The 27107-nt window shown below is 38.4% G+C and overlaps 2 protein-coding genes, 1 long non-coding RNA gene and 1 pseudogene across 3 annotated transcripts in view; 1 reads left to right on the plus strand and 3 right to left on the minus strand.

Annotated features, from left to right (window-relative positions):
• Positions 1–108: 108 nt before the first annotated feature.
• LOC134207840 (uncharacterized) lies at positions 109–1987 on the minus strand. Its single transcript, XM_062683793.1, has 2 exons — positions 1471–1987; positions 109–1177 (listed from the first exon to the last, which is right to left on the minus strand). Exons 1-2 carry the CDS (start codon positions 1618–1620, stop codon positions 665–667), a joined length of 663 nt encoding a protein of 220 aa, XP_062539777.1. The 5' UTR covers positions 1621–1987; the 3' UTR covers positions 109–664.
• A 4658-nt stretch (positions 1988–6645) lies between these two features.
• Positions 6646–8521, minus strand: LOC134207525 (uncharacterized; annotated as a pseudogene).
• A 1491-nt stretch (positions 8522–10012) lies between these two features.
• LOC134216905 (uncharacterized) lies at positions 10013–11972 on the minus strand. Its single transcript, XR_009980871.1, has 3 exons — positions 11465–11972; positions 10877–11383; positions 10013–10765 (listed from the first exon to the last, which is right to left on the minus strand). It is a non-coding gene; the product is annotated as an uncharacterized LOC134216905 (long non-coding RNA).
• Positions 11973–16232: 4260 nt separating this feature from the next.
• Positions 16233–27107, plus strand: part of LOC134207841 (interferon-related developmental regulator 2) — a 37535-nt gene continuing 26660 nt past the window's right edge. The window contains exon 1 of the mRNA XM_062683794.1: positions 16233–17225. Within this exon, the coding sequence (XP_062539778.1) occupies positions 17198–17225 (28 nt within the window). The 5' untranslated portion in view covers positions 16233–17197. The remainder of the gene's footprint in view (positions 17226–27107) is intronic.

Raw genomic sequence — 27107 nt, forward strand, 5'->3', positions numbered from 1 at the left:
GATGACTGGAAGAGAAAGAAGCATTTCAAATTGTCTTTCTTTTTCGGTACGATTTAAGGTTGATAATTGTGGCAGCGAGTCATACATGCGTAATGAAGGGAAAAAAAGTTTATTTTATTAGGTACATTTATTTTAACAGTATTATGAATCTCATACACTACCAGAAGGTACATTAATGTGGAAAGGGGTTTGACTTTCGTTCATTATTTGCTTACAAGATTCCGGAACTATTTGGGCTTAGTACGGACAGTGAGTGTTGCGTGTTGAGATACTGGAATGTGGTTCGTAACCCAATATGATATAAGTACAGCTATTTTCAATCCCAACATGCACGATCTCTAAATTTGATCAGGATTCCTAGTTTTCCATAAGTACTAAACGAAATTCAACGAAATAAGTGGCCGTAAATAGTTACTATTCACTAAGCTCTAGACGACTTTTGAACCTAACGAAATTATGTTCTTGATAAGGTATGTAAGTATTTCCTCTTATTTTGGTTGTTAGCTCGTGTTTCTAATAGAATCTATTAGAAAAATATACTTTCTCTGTGTTCGTTTACTACTACCTAATAATTGAAGCAAGATATGCTCCTAAACCACTTTGGTGGGAACAATTCTACGTGGAAAGTTTGCTTATCGTCTTTAACTAATTCCCCCTTCTCCTCTTACATATCGGTCGGCAGAATATCCGGAATCAGATACTTGCACAGATCTTCTTCGCTGGAAACGAAAACCACCTTGCCGGAGGTATTCTCATCCAGCCATCCCTTGATGACCGGCCAAATAGTGGAGAAAACCATCGGCGCGTTAAGGATCAAGCACGCGCCCAACCGTTCGGGGAAGTGCTTGCTAAGCAGCCAAATTAGATTCTTGATCAGCTGGTAGTCCATGCAGGACGTGCTGAATCCGGCCAGATCGAACACGATGCACAGGTTGTCAGTCACCTCCTCGAAGCACCGCTTGCACGCTTCGTCCAGACAGTGCACGATGAACTTGGTCAGTTCGTCGATGTCCCGCTCGGAGGAGTGATTCTTAGCCGGAATGTAGATAACCGGTCGGCCGGTACAGTCCCGATGTTTCAGCACTCGGGCCTTGCTGGCGTTGGCCGCTATTGCCGGGTGCTCCCCCAACTTGTCCACACCGTACTCCTCACGCCATTTATTCGTCTTTAAAATTGCCTGTAAGGGTAAATTGTAAATGCAATTAAAATAAAATATATTCCAATGTGAAAAAAGTCACATTCTGTACTCTATATAATCGTGACCAAATCCTTCTAATTAAAATGTTTGTAAATTTTAAATCCATTCTTTTACTCTGATATTCTAAATTAATTTTTTGACGCATTCCACATCACTCGACGCTACAGCATGTCATCGATTTACGATGTGATTGCTTTTGTGATCATAATAAAATAATGAGCAATAAAATTACTCAACGGCCGAACCTCTCGAACGATGGAGAGCCCACTCACCTGAAAGGCCGCGTCGACTGTCTTGAACGCCCGCAGGTAGCGCCTTAGGGAAAACTCGTTATGGTACTGCTTGGGGTCCGCATCGGCAATAATCTTCATGCGTTCTTTGAGCGATGCCAAGTCAGCAAGATTCACGGCCGGTTGCTCCATTTTACCATATGTTTGCGGTAGCAGCAGAAAAAAATCTTCTCTCACGTATTGATTGCTTACTTAGTAGATCCGTAATTAGATTGCACTCGTTGTATTAACTTTCTCCAAACTAACACAATCGATGACTCATTCCTAGCTTCTGATGGTGTTGACCGTCCACTATCGGAAAACAGATAAAAGCAATGTCGAACGATTATTTATATAAATGACGAATGGGCGCAGCCGAAGAACAATCCATCAAGGAAATCAACGATGAGAAAATTGGTTGACTTATCAGCAAACTTGTTCCTTGATGGGGTTTGCTTTCGAAGAAAACTGATAACACGAAAAAATGGGAGACGATGATGCGAGAGGTTTTTTATTTTGTTCTTTTGACATTTTGTTTTGTTGCGTTTCAACCAGGGCCGTCACTAGGGTCACTGATCAGAATTCGGTCTTATACGATGTTCAGACATGAGATGATCCGAGGTCATTCTTTTTTTTACGAAAACAGTAAAAAAAACTTTTCTTGCCCTGTCTGTGCCGCACATTTCTAATAATCTACAATCAAATAATTTTACGAGTTTATTCCATCAGAAATTACATATAAGTTCTATATATTCGGTTCATTACATCTACAGTATCCTCCCGCTTATCCGGACCTCACTACAGTCGGGATTCGCTGGTTGGGATTTTAATTCTTTGGTCACTTTTTAAGGTTGGTATCGTGTTCAAAAGAAATTCCTTTTTCTATCCCCAAACCCATGTTAAATTCCGTTTACTGAATCGGAAAAGTAAAAAATTGAAATGAAATTTCTTCACCAGTATCCACCTGAAAAGAACAAGAATCAAAAAGGGAATTTGTAAGGTTCCCACGCAAACTAATGGGAGCTGTCACTTTACTTTTGGAAAAATAGTCTGCTCGATTATTCCGCAAGTAAAAGTGACATTTTGCCAAGGGGCACGACACAAGACTAATAAGTCCGGTAAAATCACTACCGAAATGTACCGAGACTTGGGGGTATTCGCGGGAGCTAATAAAAATCAAGGGGCACGACACTTCCGCTTTTATAGAAAAAATCACAAAAAACTCATCCAACTATTTTTGATTTTCAAATATCCAATTAAATTCATCTAAGCGTGCATTATCATCGTCTATTCTTTGATATTGCTTTTTGCATTGAAACTTTTCGTTTCGTCACTGAAATCATTGACACTTGTCTTCAGCGACTGCTTCCGCGATAGAGCATTTGTACATTTTATTCACTCATACATCTATATTGCTGTCAAAATGTGCATTTGACAATTAAATTTTCAGCTAAAAGCTCTATTTTTGACACCGGTGCACTCACACAACCAATCGACATCAGTTGTCAAAAAATCAGGAGTACCAACTTGACCACTATCTCCTTGTCGCCGAGTCTGGCGCTGAGTGCTCGGCGCGGAAACCCAAAGGTGGGAATAAAATTTTGGGGCTTATGCGCAATATCTGTTTCTAATCTTTTATATCCCTTCCAAGTTTTTGTCAATTTTGGCAAAAGGCCTTTTCATGAGACGTTTAAAGACAACTGAGTTTGACAGCACATGAAATAATGGTGAAATGATACAAAAGAGATACACAAAAACAAACAAGAATCTTCAATGAATCCAACCAACTGTGCAGGAACCGAGACAAGAACCAGGACAGGAACACCCGAGGGGGATGCAGACCTGGGAGCTGCGGACTCGATCGAATCCAATTTTCAAGATATTTTGCTTGAAACTCGAAAATTTCCTCTCGGTGTTCAATGTACACGTTACGATTTTCTCACATCGAATTATCATTGTGTTTATCTTTATAAACTTAATTACAAAGATTTCGTAAATTTACTGCCTTGTATTAATTAACATGTCGAATGTTAAATTAATTCATACCTCTACTTACATTGAATCCGTCGGTATATTTAAAACGACGCCAGAAAATTGAAATTTGTTCAAAATGAGCTATATTTAGTATGAGTCGATTTATACGTGTACTCTCTCGGCTGTGTTCAAAATGCACAAAACCTCTCTCGATGGGATGGATACTTTTTGACAGCTTGCTTTGGAGATTCGTTGACACTCGTTTTGACTCTATCCGCAGCTCCCAGATGCAGACCATTTCCAAGGGGCACGACACTTTCCGCTTTTCTGAAAAAAAAAAATACCAAAAAACCCTATCAAACTAAACACTTTTTTGAATATCCTATCAAGTTCGTCTAAGCGTGCACTTTCTTCGTCTATCCTTTAATATCTGTTTCTAACCCTTTATATTTTTGGATATTCCTTTCAAGCATATGTCAAAATTTGGCAAGTCAACTCAGATGTGACAAGGGAAAACGATGTGATGAAACGATATAAAAGGAATACACAAAAATAAACAAGATTTTTTTTATTTTGAGAAATGGTAAATGGACACCTGATGATGTTCTCAGGTGGTGTGGGGATGGGAGTCATTGTGGTTCTCATCCAACCCACTAAAACCAAACCCATTCACCTGGGACCATTCACCAATCCGTATCTCCCGTCCCGTAATTGAACAATACGGTAATAATACAAAAGGCATGTAAAACACACAACATCGACTTCCAGGTGGCGACTTCTCTACCCGTTGATCGCAAATCCGTGGTGGTAACCAAATAGTCTCACGGTGGGGAAGAGCACCCCGCCAACAACCACCGCGGATGAATCGCAAGGGCCTTTATATTATGCATCTCGAGATAAAATAGAATACTGCGGCTTCCTGCTGGTTGCTTCTCAGGTAATCGCAACGGTCACTAAACAGAACAGAGTTAATGAAAATCTTACCCACCGTATCCAGCTTTCCACGCTAGCTAATGGCTGCCAAGGTAGGTAATACCCATCGGTGGGGAAGAAGAATTTTGACAACTACTGGAGGAAAACGTCAAATGTTCATTGTGACGTACTGATTCAAAATCGTGAGAAACAGAAACAAACTGGAAAAATGGTTTTGTTTTGCTGTGTCGATGATTGTTCTTCGATTTCAACGAAGCAAAAGAAAAATCCTTATCATTTCATCGCTTCCCAATCGTCAAACCAGGCTTGGGACTACTAGGAGATATTTGTGGATTGAAGCTGTTGGATGCGTAGATATCAACTTCGAACATGCCCGAATTTGCAGTCGTCATTTTAAAGGTGGTAAGTGCATTTGAACACAATAATATAAATAAAGCCACTAATTAATCCATTTGCATATAGGTCGCCCAGCTGAACTTTCAGATACCAGTGCGGAAAATTGGATTCCGACGTTATACTTGCACGCGACGAACAATTCTAATTGTAAAGCTGACACTGTGGATGAACAGAATCGAGGTGAGCATTTATTACACATTATTTTGCATACTTACCAAATGATTTCATTATATTTCAGGTAAATCCTATCCAGACATACCATCATACGCAGCACCTGCAACTTTTGATGAATCTTCAGTTGATGGCGACGAGTTTCCTTCCGGATCCGAACATAACCTAACGGCGGAAGTTTGCAGCAACTTTATTGTTTACGAAGAAAATTTACCAGAATGGTCGAGTGTGAACTTTGACGGCGAAGCTATCTTGGTCGAGGATACAGTGGAATTCAGCAATGTTGAGGATGAGGTCGAGAAAAATGATGGAACAAACCTGCCCATAGAGGACGATTTTTTCAAATATTTTCCAGAGGAGGAGTACATTGGAGAAGAGTACGCAGGAGTGGAATACGTAGAGGAAGAGTATCTTACGGAAGAGTACCTAGAGGAAGAGTACCTAGAGGAAGAGTACCTAGAGGAAGAGTACCTCAGGGAAGAGTACCTTACAGAAGAGCGCTTAGAAGAGGAATATCGGCAGGAAGAGTATGTTACAGCAAATGAGGAATACGAAAACATGAAAGAATTTGTGGACGAAAACGAGTTTGCAATTATCCGACTCAGGAAACGAATAATAACAGTGTTAACAATTCGGGGGGTACCACACAAAACATCAAACACACAAAACAAGAACTAAATGAATTGAGAGCTAGAGCTAGTTCACTGAGATTTGATCTCAATAGTTTTAAAGGGAATGACAAAAAACTGCTCATTTCACGGGATTGCCAAGTTTCACTTCATTGAAACTATTGTACGATTTTGTAGAAAAGCGCATACTAGTTTTTTCTTCAATTCTCAGTAAAGAGCAGGTATTTATACTGGTTTTAATGCGATTCAGATTGAACATGTGTTTCACGACGTTATCGCATTTATTTCAAGTTGCCGTGACTACTTCATGTGAGTACTTCTATTCAGGTCTATACTCGTTGTACGAAAAATTGAAATTGCTAATCAAATGGCCATCGCGATATTTACTAGAAAAAAATATGCCACCCAAATTCAAAAAAACTATCAATGGTGAAACAATAGATCTGACCTATTATAGATTGTTTTGAAATATTCACCGAAAAGCCAGGGTGCAAAGATGCAGTTGTGAAGATGTTTTCAAACTATAAACACCATTACACCACAAAATTAGTTATTAGTATAACTCCATTCGGCTCAGTTTCTTTTATTTCAAAACCTTATTCTGATCGTACATCGGATAAGCAAGTCACTGAGACTTGTGGATATATGGATCAAATTCAAGAAAATGATTTGATACTAGCAGACAGAGGTTTTACAATCCAGAAAGTTGTCCTCGACAAAGGCGCTACCTTAAGAGTTCCGGATTCTTCTAGCAGAAAAAAAAAACAGTTGAGCTCTATGGCTGTTGAGAGAAACGATCATTAGCATCAGTAAGAAATGAGATTGAACGGACCATTGGAGCATTGAGAGGGAAATATGAAATATTAAATGGACCTATTCCGATCACTATGCTCAACAATGAACACAATAACGTTAATGTGTTAGAAATGGTAGTCACTGTTTGTTGCGCTCTTATAAATTTATGTCCACCAATAATAAAATGAAGCCTGGAAGTTAAAAATATTGATTTATTAAACAATGGTTTATAAATTTTATTCATATTATGCATACTCAAAGAAATGAAAGTTCCTCGAGCCTACCTTGGTTTTGGTGATGAAAAGTAATGCGCAAGCATTTCCGGAACTAGAACACACTCAAAGAATCTTGCTGCTTTTAATGAATTAGCTTCCCAAAATGCCTGGTTTCTTTGAACTTTTATGAAAATTGTAAATTTGTGCGCCCAAATAATAAAGAGTCCATACGATGAAGAAAATTTGCATTTGCACCTGATAATAGAACAGTTGAGTTACTCATGGTTGTGATTCATTTTTAAATTACCATGCGAGTCTTTAACAATGTATGGGTTTTGTCGAAGTAATAAGGATTGAATACCTTCCTCTGTCGAGTTTTTCAAATCGGAATGGGCACTTCACTTCAACAACAACTTTTGAGCAACAATCACATTTAAACAAGAAATCTGGTGAGGTTGCAAAGTATGGATATGAAGGATTTATCACCAGACCACACTTTCTATTTTTGAAATTTCTATGGCTACGATATTCAAACAATTTTATAGCTCCCTTCACACCCCGATGCTCATTACGCTTGCCATATAAAGTAGCAGGATAATCTTGAACCGCATTTTGTCCACAAATTGCTTTAATTAACGTCGAAGTCGGTTTTTCAATTTTGGTCTTCACACATTTCCCAAAGTTCGATGCAGTAACTCTGCTGTACCTTAATTTAAACCATAAAAAATCTGCCGCTTGTCCACGTGTCAAAATTTCAATTTGTTTACAATTATTATCGTCGAAATTCCAATCCATTTCTCTGCCATATTCTATCAAATCCTCTAAGGAATGCGTCAAGGCTTTCGTTGAAAAGAGATTGAAATGAAAAAGTTGTTTCTATGTACTGTCGTTTACTATTATCCTCACTGCAATCGTCGCAGCAATCGTTTAGCTCAAAAATGCGCCACCAACAGCTACAGTTTGCCCTGAGTCATTGATTTTTCTGATAAGCTCCTGCAGTTCGCTTTCGGATCTTTGAATTCTGCTATCTTGCAGCTCGCAGTTTGTCCGTACAGTTTGTCCAAATGTAATTCGGTCAACAGAAGCATACAGGTTTTCGTGAACACTGCCCGATGGTGTTGTCCAGTATGACGGAAGCTGCGTAACAGAAATCTAAAAAGAAAACAAATAGTAAAATAAAATAGTTTGCCACCAACAAAAGATATTTTAGTTACTAGATAAAGATTGTCGCTGTCGTCGCTGTCCGGAACATCTTTTGCTGGCGAGGATAGGGGAACTAAATGTCAAAGAAGGAAAATCCATACGATTTGACAGCTTGGTACCCAACATGTTCCGGACAGCAGAACAAAGGGAACCGAAGCGACAATCTTTATCTAGTAACTAAAATATCTTTTCCACCAACACATATCGGGACTGATTTGCGATTTGGGCATATGCTTTACTTACCTGCTTTCCCAAGCACGTTTCCCTTGCGAAGTTTAATGCATACAATACTGCAGCAACATGCGAGCAAGTTTCACCTGCTCCGGCGGTGCAATCGCAATGTGCACACAGAATATCTCCCACTTCGTTTCCATCTCCGGCTTCATTTTGAACTAGAATCCAGCACGTCGCAGGGGGTTCATTTATGCGCATACTATGAAGCACCGTTCCCAAAACAGCAAAAATGTTTTCTCGTTTGAATCCTTTACTTCTTTTTACGAAGCCACGTTCAAAGCTTTTATAAGCCTCCACCGATTTTTTGTTTCGCACTGGTTGATCCGTTCGAAACGATAAGGTGCTGAGTAAGTATGACAATATCCCATCGTAATCCACGGTGAGCGGCAGGGTTTTAGTACTGTATTTGAAGTTATACGGATCTTCGCCACCAACCACTAATATTTTTTCCTTATACCGCTTAATATCTTCAGCGCAAAGTGTAGAAACTTTCGATGATAACATTTTTGTACTTCGTTACTCTCACCGCACAACAGAAGCCATACCAGCCATACCAAGAAGAACGGGTACGTGTGAAAATTCAGTGACAGATGGAACTGTCAAACAACCAGTTAGTGTCAAGTGCCCACCACAATTGTACCCACCGAGGCAGCCATTAGCTAGCGTGGAAAGCTGGATATGCACTTGCCATGATAAACACTCTCCATGTACTCAGTGACTCCGGCTGCATCTCACTACACTGTCGAAAAAATCCATATCAGGATTATGTGTGAGCGATATAGATTTTTGCAATTGCCCAATTTAAATACATTTTATGTGTATGAAACATAACAAATGAATAAGTGGTACACATATATTTGATTATTGATAAGTTATACTTTTTATATGATCTGTTGATAATTTTGAATAGTATTCCTCCATAAAATTGATATTCATTCATCAATATAGTTTATAATGATATATAGAATGAGCTTTCAAATCCGATAATTAATGCAAAAAAACAAAATTTATTCATATCTATCTTTTATTTACAAAAAAAAAATAGTTATATGTACATTGTTTAGTAGCAATCGTTTGTCCGCATATGAATTCTGTATAGTATTAATTTCAGATGACAAATTCCTTCCTGCGAATAACACACATTTTACAGCTGTACCACATTTTTTTCTAGAACCAGCCATCGATATTATATATGAATCACATCACAAACGTCGCATAGAATTCAGCAGCAGCTCTTATAATGATCTTCATAAACTGGAGGTTCTAATTTGCATTCTGCTCGATCTCTAATCTTCGATGACCAAAAACTTGCATTCCAAAAATGGAAAATAACTCGGGTGGGTTTCGTTTACGACTCGGAGAAATCATCCGGAACAGTGGTTTTAAACAGAGCGCTTTCGCCGAGTTGGAGCTTCCGTTACTCAACCTTCTGAGCATCATGCAGCAGATATCCGTAGATGAGCTTTTACTTTTCGATTAAGTTGAAACTGGTGAACAGCTACAAAAAAACAAAACAATGAGGATTTTATATTCTACGGTCATATTTGCTTTATGGCGGCGCCTCAAAAACTCATGACAGGGCGAACGACACAAGGTTTTTCAAGCGGAAGAATTCAGCACATCCCGCAAAGACAAAACACGATATGCTTTCTCTTTCGGGATTTTCCACCGAAAAAAACCTGTTTCGTTCCCCTTGGGTGAATCCACTATTTTTTTGATCCTTCACTGCCAAAAAAATCCATATCCGGTTTATGTGTGAGCTCTATAGATTTTTGCAATTAGTTCATAACAATAAATTTTATGTGTGAGCCTCATAAATATTGTATAAGTCTCGGAACATAAAACGAATTATTTATTGCGATATACCTTATGAGACTCATTTATAAACTCTGAAAGAATTTATTTATATATACTATGAGCTTTTCTTAATATAAATACATCATTGTGAAATCATTAGAATTAAATCATTATAATAAGTTTTTTTAAATAGTTTAGATTTATTATCATAAAAATTGTAGATAAGCATATAGTACTACATATAAAACTATGTATGACCTTGAGGTTACCACTGACAAATAAAATTCACAATAGTGCACATGCAAAGCTTACTGTCCTGAACACACAACTGGGGTAAATTTTAAATTATTCTTTTAAAACACCATACACTCACAAAAAACTCCGCATTATATTCATGAGTTTACACATGGATTTTTGCAATGGGGGTTGCCAAATGCATTCCATATTTTTGACACATATATTTCATGCGCCCGCATGAATTACATGAGCGTTCATACATACTATCTATGTGGGTCATTGTATCCATGTGTGAATTTGTATGCAATTTGGTATGTGCCGACACATGATATGCATATTTCAAAATACATGGATTTTTGCCATAAAGTATGTGTCGATTTTCCTGAGTGTACATGAGAAGAAAAATTAAGAAAATAACTCGCGAAATGCCTAATATTACACATGTGTCGTGATAGCAGCAACGACTGTTATCCAATTTCGAAACAGCAACACGGCAACACATTCTCATAGCAGCGTGGCTTTACGGCGATTATTTTCATTGGAAAAATGATATCGTCAGAGGTTTAGATTCGGTGGGGTGATAGAATTTTCTCAGCAGTCTTTGTGTTTGTACTGCATCGCTCCAAAATAATGTCCAAGTTCTTCGGGTTGACAGTCAACACCGAGGCCAACACAATACGGCGGTGCAGGTCTACTGTTTTCCGAAGATGATTCCTATAGTGTGGTTAATTTAAAAAATCGCAATTATTTTTGTGTCTTACAATTGTAAGCTGAGTAATATGCTTTTTACATCTCAGCTAAAAACATTAACTATAAAAATCTCACCTTTATTGCATGAAAGAAGAACTTAACCGTCGTGTCATGTTCTTTGTGTCGCCGTTTCTCGGCATCACACATGTAGCTCTATAATTGGACATTCCCCTGAGATAGTTCCCGCAGCAGCGTTATCAATTCATCGGCTTCTTTGTTGCCAGCACCTGCTGAGCCATCTTCAGCGAAATAGTTATGGTGATGGTTTTGATTTGCTCCTTCCCGTTGGAGCCGGTTGAATCGACGTTCTCTAGTAGACTTGCGGTACTGCTGTTTAGGCTATATGAGATTCGCTGCTTTGGCTCTCGCGGCAGAGATCTAGATGCCACCTCTTTATTCTTCAATATCGGGAACTTTTAGCAACCTCTTTGACGGAGTATTTATTCATTGGAAAAGCGCACATATTGTTGTTGATATTGGAGCGGTCGTGTTTGACGTGCCTGTCGTTCCTGGCTAAACACATTCGGTTTTGTGTTTGTCATGTTTGTAAACACTTTGTTACTGCAGGAGCGTCGCCGGTGCCTAAAAACAAGTCATATGCAGTTCAAGTTTGTTCGATCGTGTAAAAAATCCTAATGTCTTATGAACACACAATCTACCTACCTCCGTTAAACTTTCCGGATGATAATATTTCCCATCACTGATGTATGCATATCAGCGATAAATTGATGCTGTTATTGATTTTTTTGCTGCCAAGTCGGCTCCTGTAGATTACCCGTCGCAGTGGATAACTGCTGTGGCGATGGTGTCATCGTCAGCGAATATTATGTTCATGCCAAATGGAGCCGTATAATGGGAATTCCGTAATCGCCGCTTTCCAACTAGATGAACAGTAAAGCAGTTGATTTTTGGAGTAGTTCTCAGGCAGATGCTTCCAAGTTGCATCTGTAACAGATGCATGACGAGTGACGAGTGTAGCCATTTTGTTATTTTTTCACATTGTTGTGCATTCTCGCATCATTCGTATCCGTATCAGTTATATGTTCAAAAGTTGTGCATTTTATGTGTGAGACGTTATGGATTTTAGCCATTAGTCTAGACACATATTTTATAAACGGATTATTAATGAGAACAATTATTCACGCTTATTAAGGGTATGTGTGTGGTTTTGTGATCCATAAAGCCCAAATAAACTTTATGGTTGAGACGATCTGGTCTTTTTATGTGTCGTTGCATATATTAAAAAATATTGGATTTTTGTAGTGTTGGTATTTTTAGCCAGACGCAATTTGAACACTTACCTTGCGTTTCAGGGAACTGGCGAAAGGCGACGGATGTGAACGCTACCGTTGCTCCCAAAGCTCGCAACTTGTACGAATCTTCAACAAAAACATTACTGCTCAGTGCAGTCCTTTTCGCCCGGGGGCGCTTGCGAGTCAGCGGATTATTTTTCGACCGGAACGTTCAGTCGGGAACCGGCTTGTTTTGCTTAAGACAAAGACTGTCGTCTCGATTATCATTTTGGCAGGATCAAAAGGAGGATGATAGATCACGTAGAATACGAAATAATTATCTGCGACCAGCGTATTCACTGACCTCGGCACCTAGAGGAACCATAATATAATAAGAGCAATTAAGTTATGTAAAATTAAACACTAGAAAAAGCATAAATATATTACCTGCCAGCCAATATTGGAATCTCCAGGAAACAAACCCATTTGTGATGCTTGAAAATATACCGCAGCTTCATTGCGACTTGGCATTTGGTTACACAGTTAATATTTTATTCCAAAAAACTAAAAACTTGTAGGCATTTGAAGAGTTATTAGAAAATTCAAAGATCACCACGACAGAACCGGATTTTTTTCAGACTCCATTTTATTATTTTTTGTTTCGCTTGGTTCTTTGGATCGGTCATCATTGTCATTAACAAAACGATTCCATTTTATATGTCAGACGTTATGGATTTTGACTATTGGTTCTCACACATATTTTTGATTTGTTATGCTTATTACAGTTATTGTACATGCTGATTGAGCATATATGCACAGTTTTAAAATGTATTACCTACACATGCAATATAAAAGTCATGCTTTCTGACTATTTTATTAGTGACCGCACATGTTTAAAATTATTGGATTATTTGTAGTGTAATACAATCGAACACTGCTGTCATTTCGCGAAAAGCACGTGGTTTTGTTTTGAGCGGCAAAATTCTGCCTATCTTTTAACACGGCGGCTATCTTGACGTTTACCTTCGCAGTCGAGTCTGCGAGCGTAAGACCGCCGCAGCACTCTAAAAAAAGATAAGCGCGACAATATTTGCATATCCTCATGCCGGCACATCCTATTAGACAGGTTGCCCGGTGTCGCTCAAGTTTGAGTCGCGAGCAAACAGGATTCTTTCGCCAACCAACAATACAGGAACCGGGACAGGAACACCTGATATCAGATCATTCTTCCATGTCTTGCATGCTACAAACTATTTCGTTTCTGTTCCGCGGTTGCACCAACTGATACAGCAATTATCAGATGTGAGAACATTGATGCCTGTGATGCAGTTTGACAAAAATCTGAAGAGGCTATTGTATAGAAGAATATCAAAATAAAGTCGAGGATTATTTCCTTTTTGTTTGTTATTATGACAGCATCATGCCACACGGAAATATCCTCGGAAATATCCTAAAATATCCGTTTCTAAGCAATGTTAATCTCAGAAAAGATAGTCCAATTGGGTTGTTTAGGGGTATATATGTTTTTACATATTCTGAATCTGCATAAAAATCTGAGCCTAACCCCAATTTTTCATAATTTTTGGAGCCCCGGAACTATTTTTAATTTGCATTTTAAATTTATATGGTACTTGAAATTTGTTCTTATGCTGCATGGGCCAACTGTCATTCTATGAATGTTAGTGTCATTCTATCGATTGAAATGGATTATTGTTTCCTGTACAAAAATGTAAATAAAAAGTTTACAAACAAAATAAAAATATGTTGGAGATCAGGAAAGCATGCTCTTTATGTTAAACGGCAAAAAACTAGATATTTTTCTGCGCTAAACAACCCAATTTGAGTTAATTTAAGCTATTTTTATCTAAGACACTGCAAGTAATGTTCGGAAAAAATATTTCAAAAAATCAGATCAAAAGTATGGAAATTGTTTTGAGAACTGTCTTGTGTCGTGCGTGCCCCTTAAGTGATGCCATGATAATTTTCAATTAATCTGAACAGGTGTGTCGAAGTGTGTTGAAGAGTCTTCTCGTGGTGCAAAAGTCGGTTTTGCCACAAGGTGGCAAAGTTTCTAACCCCTTGGTGCGCCTTCATGCAGCATGGAAAGAGAAATTCGAAGAGCGGGGAAAGTTTGACAGGCGGAGAACTGCAAAATAATTCTGCCTATAGGATTGATTTCAAAATATCCCGCTACTCGCTTGAGAGCAGGAAAGCGGCTCTATCCGCAGCACCCAGGTTAAGGTAGCCTCACACCTCGGGAATTTGGTTCGCGGATTTTTTCCCCATGCATTTTTGCATATGCGATGTTTTCGGAATTTGGACACGGAAAATCAAAATCCCGGCCCCATTTAAAATACACGGGGCTCAAAATCCGCTGGAAAATTTTCCCGAGGTGTGAGGCAGCCTTTAAATCTATGGATTTTTATCAATAAATATGTGTGGATTTTTAGTAGTGAACTGGTAGTGAAGTGTCAGTCTCATGGATACGACCAAGATGAATACACAGCTAGGTGTTTCAATCTTCCCAATTTATGGGCGAGAAGAACACACCAAATTTTTTTCGCTGGAAACCAGCAAAATTTTGCTGGATTTTGCCGAGCTGTATAAAGGTTGGTATCGTGTTCAAAAGAAATTTCTTTTTCTATCTCAATCACATGTTAAATTCCGTTCACTGAATCGGAAAAGTAAAGAATCGAAACAAAATTCTTACAGCAGTATCCACATGAAAAGAACAAAAAACAAAATTGGCATTTGTAAGGTTCCCACGCAAAGTAATGAGAGCTGTCACTTTACTTTCGGAAAAATATTCTGCTCGATTATTCCGTAAGTAAAAGTGACAATTTGCTCCATGCAGATCAGTTGTCAAAATTCCTCTTGGTAATATTGAACGAAATTCCGTCACCTCTCTACTTTTTAAGTCGATACTGGCCTTAACCAGCAATTCATCCAGCAAAATTTATTTTGCTGTTCTTCCAGCAAACATGAAAATCATCAAACTGACAGGTACTTAACTGTATTTTCAGCAATGTCGATAGAGGTTTGCTGAACGGTCAGCAAAACCAAAATGAAAATAATTTGCTGTATTTCCAGCAATTTCATTCCATTACGAAAATATCAAAACAATATATAAATTAGAAAACCTTAAATTCTTGCAATGATAGACGTGTCAAATTAAATTCTTAAGATCCATCAAAAGTATGAGTAATAAAATCGCTATAGATTATTGCATGACTAGCGATAAACATCATGAGAAAATCTATTCGAAAAGAGTAATTGCCGCTGAATGGTCTTCAGACCCTGTGCTAGCTCTTTCGTCATATCTTAATCGTGCTTCCACATTTCCTTGTGCGATTAGCTACGGGAGGGCTTCAATAGACTCGGGAATGAATATGTTGTTACGATATCATGTTCTATATATTGGGAAGCATCCTGATGTAGCTTATCTTGCACCTGGTTTGCATGCATGTGAAATGTAGATGTTTTTTTATTGAAATTTTTCTATCGCTGTCGTAATAATGCGTCGCAGAAACCCGTCAACATTTCCACAAGCCGTTTGCAAAAATGCACTAATGTGTCGCCTTGCTGCCTAATACCTAAGAAAAAAATAACAGTTTACTTTTCGATTATGTCTTCAAGATAATATTTAGTTGTCTAATTTCAGCATCCGAATAATCGACAGCAGTTTTGGCTCTTTTTTTTATATTGGAAAATGCAGTTCACATGCTCACTTGCAGAAATGGAACAAATGTTGCGGAAATGGTGGCTGTGTTTTTCTTGCGTTTTCAGTTTTCTCTTGCCCGTTACTTTGACAGTTAAACACAGTTGCTGGATTTCCAGCAATAACATGACTTTAGTCGATTTTCAGTAAATCATTTAAGCAAATGCTGGATTTCAGCAAACAGCTGCATTGCTGGTTTACAACCAGCAAACTGTTTTGCTGGAATGAGATTTGAAATTTTGGTGTGTAAACAAACCGACTGGCTCTCCCATACTAAAATCCAAGATGGCTGAATCGTGAATTTGGCAGATTGGAACACCTAGTACTGTACAAGGTGAATACCCTGGTGGTGTATTCATCTTGGATACGACCCATTCATGAAGCACTCTACAAAATAGGATCATTTTCTTATCCCACCCCTGATAATCTGCACATACGTTTCTGAAGGGTACATCCGCGTGCGCGCGCGCATTTTTTGACAGCCTCCGTCATTCGTTCGCATCCGTCAAAGCGAAAAAGTAAAAATTTTCTCGCGATTATACCCCGTGTGTTGCCTGCGGATGGATTTGTGTAAAAGCGCGAGTGGTGGAGTATTCATTCGCACACGCGTGATATTCTAGTGCTGTGGCAGAAAATCGATTTTTCCCTCATTACTGGTGATTCCAGGTAGGCTATTCGCAGGTTAGTCATCGTTTTCGGTCGCGATTTCGCAGTTTTGTGTTGAGTGAAGTTGAAAGTGTTGCGTTCGGTGGCGTAATCCCACCAGGTGTGAATCAAGGCTCCGCACAGTGCGAGTGCGGCCCACTCGAGAAAAGGACAATCGGACGGTTCTTGTAGCAGTAGGACCGTAGAGAAGCCAGCAGTAGTCAGAAGTGAGAAGCGACTTGAGCAGGACAAGCGCACCATGCAAAGTGTTCTATTGCACAATATTGCTGCCTGTGATAATTATTGTTACTCGTCATCGTCGCCGTTGTTGCTGAAAGGTGCCAAGTGCTGTTCGTATAAAACTGGTGCCACGAGTCAAGGTACTTTCAGAAGCGTCGAACAAACCCACGGGAACTGTCCTCCGAGGAGGTCCTGATCATCGCCGTAATACCGAGCGAGTGAGAGAGAAAGAAACAGAAAATCAAGAGTATCGAAAATTAGTTTTATTAGAAGTGCAAGAAGAAAATTTTTATATTTAGCCAAAAACTAGTGAATACAAAAACAGCAACAACAACAAAGGTCTTGTGTGCGCTGCTTGTTGCGGAGAAGGTGAAACAGACGAGTGTGGAACAAATCAGAACAGAAGGCGGAGAAGAGGGAGTGGATTCAGTGTTCGGTATCGCTAGCAGCCGAAGCAGTTTGAGTTTATTGATCGTGGCAGAAGCAGCTGAGACAATCGTCGCCAAAATAGGGTCCGATAGCCATCGCGGGAAGAAGTCAGGCGGCAACAACGGTAGCAAGATGCCTCGGAACCGGAGGAAAAATATGGGTGAGTTTTCGTTATCGGATTATTGCGGCTGTGGGTTTTTATTGGAGTGACGGTAAATAAGCAGTTCAAGGCGATTTACTTGAGCAAGGTCGTGGCGCGTGTAGCTACAATACAAGCGTCGATGCTCACGATCACTAGAGCAGGCGCTTTAAACTGGTCATTGTTGGTGGGGACAGGGCTGGTCGTGAATTGTATTTATGACCCGACACTCAGCGGTAAACGATTGTGACTGGTGATTGTTCATGATTTTTCATGAAGTTTTCGTACATTTCAAATCAAAGCGTGTCGATCATGAGTCATAAAAATTCATTTGAATTATTATTGTTATTGTATTTCGAATACAGTATTTGAATTATGTTTTGATTGCATAAGAGCACCTCCACGGGAGTCCCCATCTGGGTCCCTATCGCTATTTCCGGGCCCTTTATAGGGACTCATTTGTACACCGGAGGTATCTAAACGGGAATGTAAAATAAGAACGCAACTCAAAATTAGCCGTGAGTTTCCAAATTTAGCGCCCCATACTGGGTTGCTAAATTTCCATACAGGGTAGCTATTTTGTGAAACGTCACTTTGGTATTGCGATAAAAAATTGCAGAAAATTTGTTTTTCTTTTCCAGAACAATTTCGACGTAAATTAAATAGCAAGGGAAATGTTATTTTTTTGGATCTAGTGCCCCAGTTCAACTTCGCGACGTAATTACAGTAATTAATCAACTATAATGAGAAGCGTTTCGCACCAGCGCCCGCTAGAGCTTGAAATATTCATAGATTTTTCGCGAATGAAAATTCTACTGTTTTTATATTATTGCAAGTTAATTCGAGGAGGTCTTCCATGATTCCCTCAGAAAAATCCTTTAGTAATTGTTCTGTATGTCCTTCAAGTAGAAGTAGCTCCTCCAGAAAACTCCAGAAAGTTTTTTTATGTAGTTTGTTTAAAAATTATTGTATTGGAAATTCATCTATAGGATCCCTAGAAGATTTTTCCGGGAGTTCCTCAGAAATCTTTGTGTTCTTTCAAGAATCTTTAGCAGTTCTCCCAGAATAGTTTTAGGTTTTCTTCCATGGAAACTGCAAATTCTTTCGGGATTTTTTTTTGTATTGGAATTGCCCTGTATTTTTTTGTGGTTCGTTTGAAAACATAGTTTTTTTTTCAAGAGAATTCTCCGGATTCTTCCGGATGCTGTTACAAATGTTTTCCTTCAAAAACTCTGGAAGAATTCCTGCAGGATTTTGTCAAGAGACTCCTGTAGGAAAACTGGTGGAAATTTCAGAAGGACTTTCTTCGACAGGAAGTATAAATTCACGAAGGAAATTTCCAGGATGAAGGAAATCCAGAAGGAATAATGGTGAACAAATTTAATATGACGGGTCTCCAGTTCCTTACGAGCAAAAGCGTAGAATTGCCCTCCGGAGATAGCGAGCTCTAGGCATAGTTGTTACACAAAATAAATACTCAAGCAATGGCGGGCACAGGAAAGCTTTCAATTAATAACTGAGGAAATGCTAATACATAGAATACTAAGTTGAGCAGCTAGCCAAGTTCCAGTTGGAATAAAGAGCCATTGAAGAAGATGATGACTACTTTTAGCAACCCCCGGTGAGAACTTGATATGTTTACGAAGTCGCTATACCTAAAACAGAAACCACCGGTGGGAAGATGGGGCGCTATCCTAAAATAGCACTCGGGAAGGAGCGCTATTATAAGAATAGCGATGAGGCCTCCCGTGGAGGTGCTCTAACAAGGCTTTATTTTTCTGTAAACATCGAACTGCATCAAAACCAAGCATTTAAGCCATTTAATGGTGGCTTACAAGATAAAGACGTTGGAACCCTTTCAAATAGCAAGAAAATGGTTCCAACCTGAGAGTTTCAACTGATAAAAAATGTTCTAATAAGAATGTTTTAGAATGATGAGATGATGCGCATATTCGAATTCCATTCAATCCGAATTCTTCTAGTACTTTTAGCAGAAGATTATGCAGAGTTTTTTCTTAGGTTTGTTGCAAAATGTTTTTCACAATTGTTTACTAAAATAATTCAAAAATCTCCTAAAAAGAAATACTCCCAGATTCCTTTTATAAGTAATATTTTAGTCCGTTGGTGTATTTTCCCCCGCAGTAAAGTAGATGACACTTATGCCTTGTTCAGATTACAACTGAATAACATGTTATTCGAAGGTGTTACTTCTGAATAACAAAACCGTTCGCACTAGCATTTTAGGTAATACTACTTGACAGCTGACAGCATGTGTCAAGCGTCAAGTTTTTTCGAGCAGTGTGTTGTTTGTTTACAAATATGCAGCGAGATTCTTCAAATTAGAATTCAATTATTATTAAACAATTATTCTGTTTGCGATTAAATAACCGTAATGAGATTTATTGATTTGCTATTTTTTTTCGTAATTTCAAGAAGGGGACCAAACATCGAAGGCGTGAGTTCAGTATGGGATGAAATTAATAGTATTAGTGTGCGATAAAAAGCCAGAAGTATTTGTGTACTTCGTTTAAATTTTATTTTGCTCATTTTTCCATCGGAAATCGGCTAGGAGCTGTGGTTACAAGTAGGTAATTTCATTACCTTGTTTACAGATGTTGTTTTCTATTTTGAAGATCCAGTTTTGCTCAAAAGGTCACTGTACCGAGCATATATTCATCAGTATAGCATCGGTGTAACACTGGTCGGTGTAATGATCGAAGACCACATGTAGCCCTTGAAGACAAAGTCGTTGAGCGAGGGAGTCAGTCTATGTTCGGACGCGAAGAACGACGGTCGATGTGCGAGAGTTGAGTCGGATTGTGAAGTGCGAACTAGTGATCGATACAGTCACCAAGTCGGAAGACCACAAGTTGCCGGTAGTGATAGTATTATAATTGGTTTTAAGAGTAAGAAACCCACCGTCGTTTCACGTACAAGAGTATGTACGAAGTAACTTCCAATTTTTATAATAAAATAACAATTAAACAACGCAGGATGATATCGCACGTAATCATCATCAGAGAAGATGGTATTAGTTGCCAAAATCAACAAAAACCATTCCATTTATATCTTAACTTAGGTAAACGAGGCCAGGGACGGAACTACGTTTCGCTAGAAAGGGATCGTGGAGTACTACTAACTATAATAGATACTAGAGTAAAATGATTCGAACGAAATAAAGATATTCAAACTCATTCACTTCTTCTTCTTCTTCTTCTTCTTCTTCTATGGGTCTACATTTCAAGTGGTACCTGGCCCGCTTTTCAACTTGGTATCCTTCACCATTTTCTCAGTTAAAATTTGAAAGCTTTTCTATGCCCGCCATTGCATAAGTGTGTGTCCTGTTTGGCAAGTACAGAGGCGTCGCGTCCGCATGTGCAACCTGTGCACTGCACATGTGGCAATTTTATCCACAACATTTAAACTCTAGATAGATTTCTTGTCTTTCTAATCCAAGCACATATTTTAATTATAAGCATTTGATAGATGTTTCATGCAAATTTGACTATTAGATACATAAACGGAAAATATGCATGTTTTTTATAGGCGGCATGTGATGTGAGGCAACCAAATGCTGCGATGGGGACGCGTTATATTTTTCTCTACGATACCGAACCAACCCACCGACACCACATGTTGTATCAACACGGAACTTTCAGTCGAGAACGGTTTGTCATGCATCATACACGCATTATTTTGCATGTGTGGGTCATCTGCTCTAACCGCAATCGGCGATGTATAGGTAGTCAAAGCGCTCTTCGCTGGCAGTGCACGGTTTGATGCCTATCGAGAACCGCTTCAAACAGCGCATGCGCGATTCGGTGAAGAGAGCGCGATCGGAACAAAATCGAAAGAGAAGAGTAAAGCGCGCGCATTTCTGCTCCCTCAAAGCGTTCCATGACGAAAGTTCCGCTTTGTATAAGCACCGCGAAGCAAAAGCGCTTTTGATGGGATGGCCCGTTTACATATCCACTTATCCTGGCGACAATGTACTGTCGGATAATACTAGCGCGACAATTTAAACAGAAATAGTCATCTGCTAACAGCGTTTGCAATAAAGCCTGTTTACAAATACGATAATTATATTCGACATTGAAGTATCCGACAATATTAACATAATGTGAACAGACATTTCATCTTCTTGTCGCAGAATTAGCGAATATGAAACGGGTCAACATTTTCAAAGAAATTTATTTCTGAAGGTTTTTTTTCGAGAAATCCAATATTTTTAGTTAGGGAGGGGAGTACGTCAAATGTCAATGGTCCACACAAATTTATGAAAATTTTTATGAGCAAATATCCATGCTGATGGTCGGAAAACTATCCAGCTTTCCACCCTCGGTAATGGCGGCTTGTCGGTGGTTAAAAATCAATCGATCACTGTACTGTTTGACACTAACTGGAGGAAAGCCCACTGGCGTTCGTGGGTGAGGGGAAGGAAAAAAAGGCCTTTTCGCCAGTGAGTTTTCCTCCAGCTAGTGTCAAAAAGTACAGTGACCGATTTATTTTTACACACCGACAAGCCGCCATTACCGAGCGTGGAAAGCTGGATTCGCCATCTGTCCAGTCCAGAATATTGATCAAAGATATAAATTGTAAATAGAATAATTATTAATTGAGAAGAGTTAAAGCTATGAACTTCATTGTTCTCTTTATTGTACAGACTTAATTTTTCTGATATGACATGCTAATTACAAATTATTATTAGCAACTTTGCATGATTGATATATTCCAATTTCCTTTTCTCTATTTATAACTTCGTCTCATTTTACGAATAAACAAATTAGAATTGAAAGTGTCAGCTCAATAATTTTCGAATAGATATATGTCTTATTTGTCTCATAGGGAACGATTCTGATGATAGTAATTTTCAATTTTACGAACTATCACTTTTAAGCTTAGTTAAGTTTGAGTTAATTCAGAAAATAAGAAGTAGCTAAGAACCAGTTAGATGCAACAAAATAAGCAAACATATTAAAAAACGCGCTGGAAAATGATTCGTTTATCATTTCAGGTCCCTTTTATGTGTTTTTTCTCGAAATATTAAAATAGTGCACAGGTTGAAGAATTGATCACGCGACGCCTCTGGGCAAGTACAATGGATACATTATGCCCAAGCAATCGAGATTATTTCCCACCGGAAAACATACTAGACTGAACCGAAAACCGAACTTGTTAACTCTTGATTCGCAGTCCTACGCATTCAGTTAAAGGCAGATAGCTTATTAAGGGCTAAATATATTCAAGTTAATATGAATTAGACGGTTCAAATAAAATGTAAGTAACCTGAAAATCTATTCATTTATTAACTATGGGTTCGATTCAATTTTAATCTAGCTTTATTTTTTATGAATTCAAAAATTATTTATGAAAGTTTCCCAAGTAATACCGAATCTAAGAAATTTGTTGTATAACACTTAGAAAGATGAAATACAAAACATAATGTGTTCGAAGTAAGTTGTGAGATGTTTGTATTACATTCTCACGACTTTCTGATAACATGTCATTTTTTGATATTTGTTTGGTGTTTCAAGATGTTTTGTTCTATACTCTCAAGACATAAAACATGTCGCCAGGATGATTTCTCGAACTTACAATTAACATGTTCATTTTTTTGAAATTTGTTTAGTTAGAAGATATGTAGTTATGATCGACATGAATTTCAAATACCATGTACGTACATATGTGTCTTTTAATTTATTTTATCAAAATGTAATTCTAAAAAATGTATGCATGCATTTTGTTCATCCAATCCTGTATTTTTTTATATATATAAAACAGCAATTAAATGGTCTGTGTTCGTATCCGCATAACTCGAAAACAGCTGGATGGATTTTCTTCATTCCTTCAGCAGATATGTTCGTTATTGTTTCCGACGGGTTTATATGATATTTTTTCCTACGAAAATCACGACCAAAGCTGAGTAAATCATGAAAAACTAGAATACAGATTCGTATGAAAAGTTCGCATGGGCTTCTACGCGTATTTTTGCCTGCTATTCAGGACAACGTCTGCTGGATCGACTAGTATTTAATATTTAATATTAATTACATATTTAATATTCAATATTAAATATTTTAAATTTAATTTTTTATATTAAATATTTATAAATATTAAAATTTGAATATTAAATAATTAATATTAAATATCAAATATTAAATATTAGATATAAAAAATTGAATATTAAATATTAAGCATTAAATATTAAATATCTAATATTAAATGCGACAGTCCATCATGAAATATACCTTGTCAATTTTCAGCTCCGTTGTTCTACACAGCTGATTGAAGAATCCGATAGAAAACGAGAAGGAAATAAAAAAAAAACATTGCCGTATAATCCAATTGGACACGCGAAATGAGCAAGCACTTGAATGCAAGAAAACATGCGCAGGGCCTTCGGCCTTCAGTCGAGCAGCAAATTCGATCAGTTGTATCATGTTATTCGCAATAACATGTTTTTCAAAGGTGTTATTCGGCCGTTCAAAATGTATGGGAATATTACCTTCGAACAACATGTTATTGGCCGAATAACACCAAAGCGCGAATAACATGTTATTCGGCCGTAGTGCGGATATAGCATAAGTGAAGGAGAAGTCGAGTAGGCGACGAAAAACTACTCCTTAGAAACTGTTTATATTAAATAAATAGAAAGAATAAATTTTCATTCTATGTTTGTTAATCATCCAATACAGACGTGTTTTGTTACGACTACTGCCTCATATTAATATTCCAATAGGTTATGGGCCTTTATTGAGGAGTTTGAGATTTCGAAGAAATTGATCGAAACTTTGGAACCGCTCAAGATGGACACAAATAAGATCATGATGGAGCGTCTGAATAACGCTAATTACGAAGCCTGGAAATTCAGGATCGAAATGCTATTGATTCGTGAAGGATTGTGGAAGCATATCTCAGAGCAGGTCCCAGATCCAATGACGAATGACTGGAAGCAAGGAGACGATCGAACGAGGGCAACGATTGCACTGTTTGTTGAAGACAGTCAGTACTCCATTATCCGAAATTGTCAAACTTCCAAAGAAACCTGGGAGGCTTTGAAAAAACATCACCAGAAAGTTTCACTCACGTCCCGAGTAACATTGCTGAAGAGAATTTGTCAATTACAATTCCGTGATGGTGAAGATATGGAACAACATCTTCAGGAAATGGAAGGTCTTTTCTTACGCCTATCAAATGCTGGCCAGAAGCTCGATTCGCAGTTGATGGTCGCTATGGTGCTGAGAAGTCTACCCGAAACCAATGATACCCTTACAACGGCACTCGCGAGCCGGTCTGATGACGAGTTGACCATGGACCTCGTGAAATCAAAGTTAATGGATGATTCAGACCGCATCGTGCTTTCGTGCTGTGCGGTTCTTTCTCTCTTTGCGGAAGGAAGTTTTAATACTACCTGAAGCTATTTTAATTTCAACGGTGCTTCTTAGCGCTATTTGTACCCACTGATCCCGTTACGATCTTTGCAAGGACCCGTGCCTTCGTTTTACCTTGGACCCGTTTGCGGAAGTAAAATTCCGACAAGCGGTGGTAATCCTGCAGGGACACCGTTCTGGGAAAAACCTCTTAGAAGGTCACGTCTCCACGCTCAGCAATGAGTATTAGTAAAAACAAGAGGAAGGGGGAGTCTTTGAATTCTCCACTTCCTTCAAAGAAACAAGGTTTCAAGACCGTCCTGCCAAAGCGCGGAAAAATAGAAGGAAGCTGGAGAATTCAGATATTCCTTCAAACTCTAATGTCGGAAATAATTTTTCTCCTATCGAACTGAGCAATCAGTTCGATTTGATTAATGATGATATTGAGCAAATCGAATCTAGCCCAGGTGATTCGATTCATGCGAAAAGCAAAGGATTCCGCCGATTGTGGTATCTGTTGCCGAGTTTTCTGGCTTTAGGAATGAGATTTTGAGTAACCTTCAGGGGATCAAGGTTTCATTTCAGATTGCTAGGAAGGGTGACTGCCGCGTTTTGCCGGGATCCTTTGACGATCGCAAACGTCTTCTTCAGTATTTAACTGAGAAGCGCCATAAATTCTTCACATACGACGACAAAACTGAGCGATTGTTCAAAGTCGTCTTGAAAGGTCTCCCCACTGATGACAAATCACTGGATGAGATTAAATTGAAATTTCTCAATTACTTGGATTTTCACCAGTCTAAGTAATTAAGATGAAAAGAAATCCCACTCTGGTACTTCCCAGAGGGGCATTTCTCAAGAATTTTATTTAGTTCATTTTAACAAAAGTGAACTAAATAATATGAAAAGTTTGGAAAAGGCCTGTATTATGTCTCATGTCCGTGTTACATGGGAACATTTCCGCAGGCCTGGGGGAAATTTACAAAACCCCACCCAGTGCCGTAAGTGCCAAAAGTGGGGTCATGGAACCAAACATTGTCACATGGATGCTAAATGCATGATTTGTGGTGGAACCTCTCACGCCAAGGACGCATGTCCTGTGAGAGAAGATTCCAATAAATTTAAATGTGCAAATTGTGGGGGCAATCATAAATCCAATTTCTGGGAATGCCCTTCACGCAAAAAGTTTTGAATTCCCGTGCAAAATTGATGACGGGAAATTCCAATCGGATCCCAGGTTCGACGGGTAGAAATTTTTCAAACGCTCAAATTTCGAAACCGGTTACCGGTCGAGCAATTCATACCCACCACAATTCACAAACAAATTTTGCCGCTCGTCAACGGGTAGCAAGTACTTCAGTAAATTCCAATATTTTTAATGTACCAACGTATGCAAACATCGCTGCTGGTAGACAAAATTTCTCTTCTCAAAATGAGGTTTATACCCATGTCCCAACGGAAAATAACGGTCATGTTGCCGATTCAGGTAGCATGACTGCTTCCGATTTTGATTTTTTAACTGAACAATTGCATCACATGATTGATGCAATGTTCAAAGCAAATACCATTCCTGAAGCTGTTCAGGTTGGTATAAAGTACACACAAAAATTGTTATCGGACTCCGTTTCAATGGATCCAAATAATTGTGTGAAAGTTCTAAATTGGAATGCCCGCTCTCTAAAGGGTAAGGAAGATGAATTATTCAACTTCCTAACAGTTCATAATGTGCATATTGCCATTATAACTGAAACGTATTTAAAACCAGGACTCTCCATTAAAAGAGATCCAAACTATTTTATCTACAGAAATGATCGTCTTGACAGCGCCTGTGGTGGGGTCGCCATTGTCATTAATAGACGTATCAAACATAAATTATTTTCTTCATTTGAAACCAAAGTTTTTGAAACCTTGGGAGTTTCTGTTGAAACAAATTTTGGACAATTTTCCTTCATTGCAGCCTACTTGCCTTTTCAATGCAATGGGCAGCAAAAGAATTTGTTGAAAGCTGATCTTCAAATTCTGACTCGCAACAAATCAAAATTCTTCGTAATTGGTGACTTCAATGCCAAACACCGTTCATGGAATAATGCTCAAAGCAATTCCAATGGTAAAATTTTATTTGAAGATTGTTCTGCAGGACATTATACTATTCAATATCCCAATGGACCAACTTGTTTTTCTTCCAGTCGAAATCCTTCTACAATTGATTTAGTTTTAACGGATTCAAGTCAGCTGTGTGGCCAATTGGTAACTCATGCTGACTTTGACTCTGATCATCTTCCTGTGACATTTGAAATCTCACAAGAAGCCATTTATAATCCAATCAGCTCTACTTTTAATTATCATAGAGCTGATTGGGATTTATATAAAACGTATGTCGATAGGAATTTTGATGTTGATATTCCTCTCGATACCAAAAGTGATATTGATAATGCTCTCGTATCTTTGACAAATTTAATTGTCGAAGCCAGAGGCATTGCAATTCCTAAATGTGAAACTAAATTCAACTCCATTATTATTGACGACGATCTTC

Source organism: Armigeres subalbatus, chromosome 1, assembly GCF_024139115.2.
Source record: "Armigeres subalbatus isolate Guangzhou_Male chromosome 1, GZ_Asu_2, whole genome shotgun sequence".
In the NCBI taxonomy this organism is placed as follows: Eukaryota; Metazoa; Arthropoda; class Insecta; order Diptera; family Culicidae; genus Armigeres; species Armigeres subalbatus.

Bases quoted from the DNA above. Each gene is read 5' to 3' on its own strand.
- LOC134207840 (XM_062683793.1), bottom strand. From the start codon at position 1,620: ATGGAGCAACCGGCCGTGAATCTTGCTGACTTGGCATCGCTCAAAGAA. The intron at 1,178-1,470 runs GTGAGTGGGCTC...TTACCCTTACAG, and splicing joins CAGTCGACGCGGCCTTTCAG to GCAATTTTAAAGACGAATAA.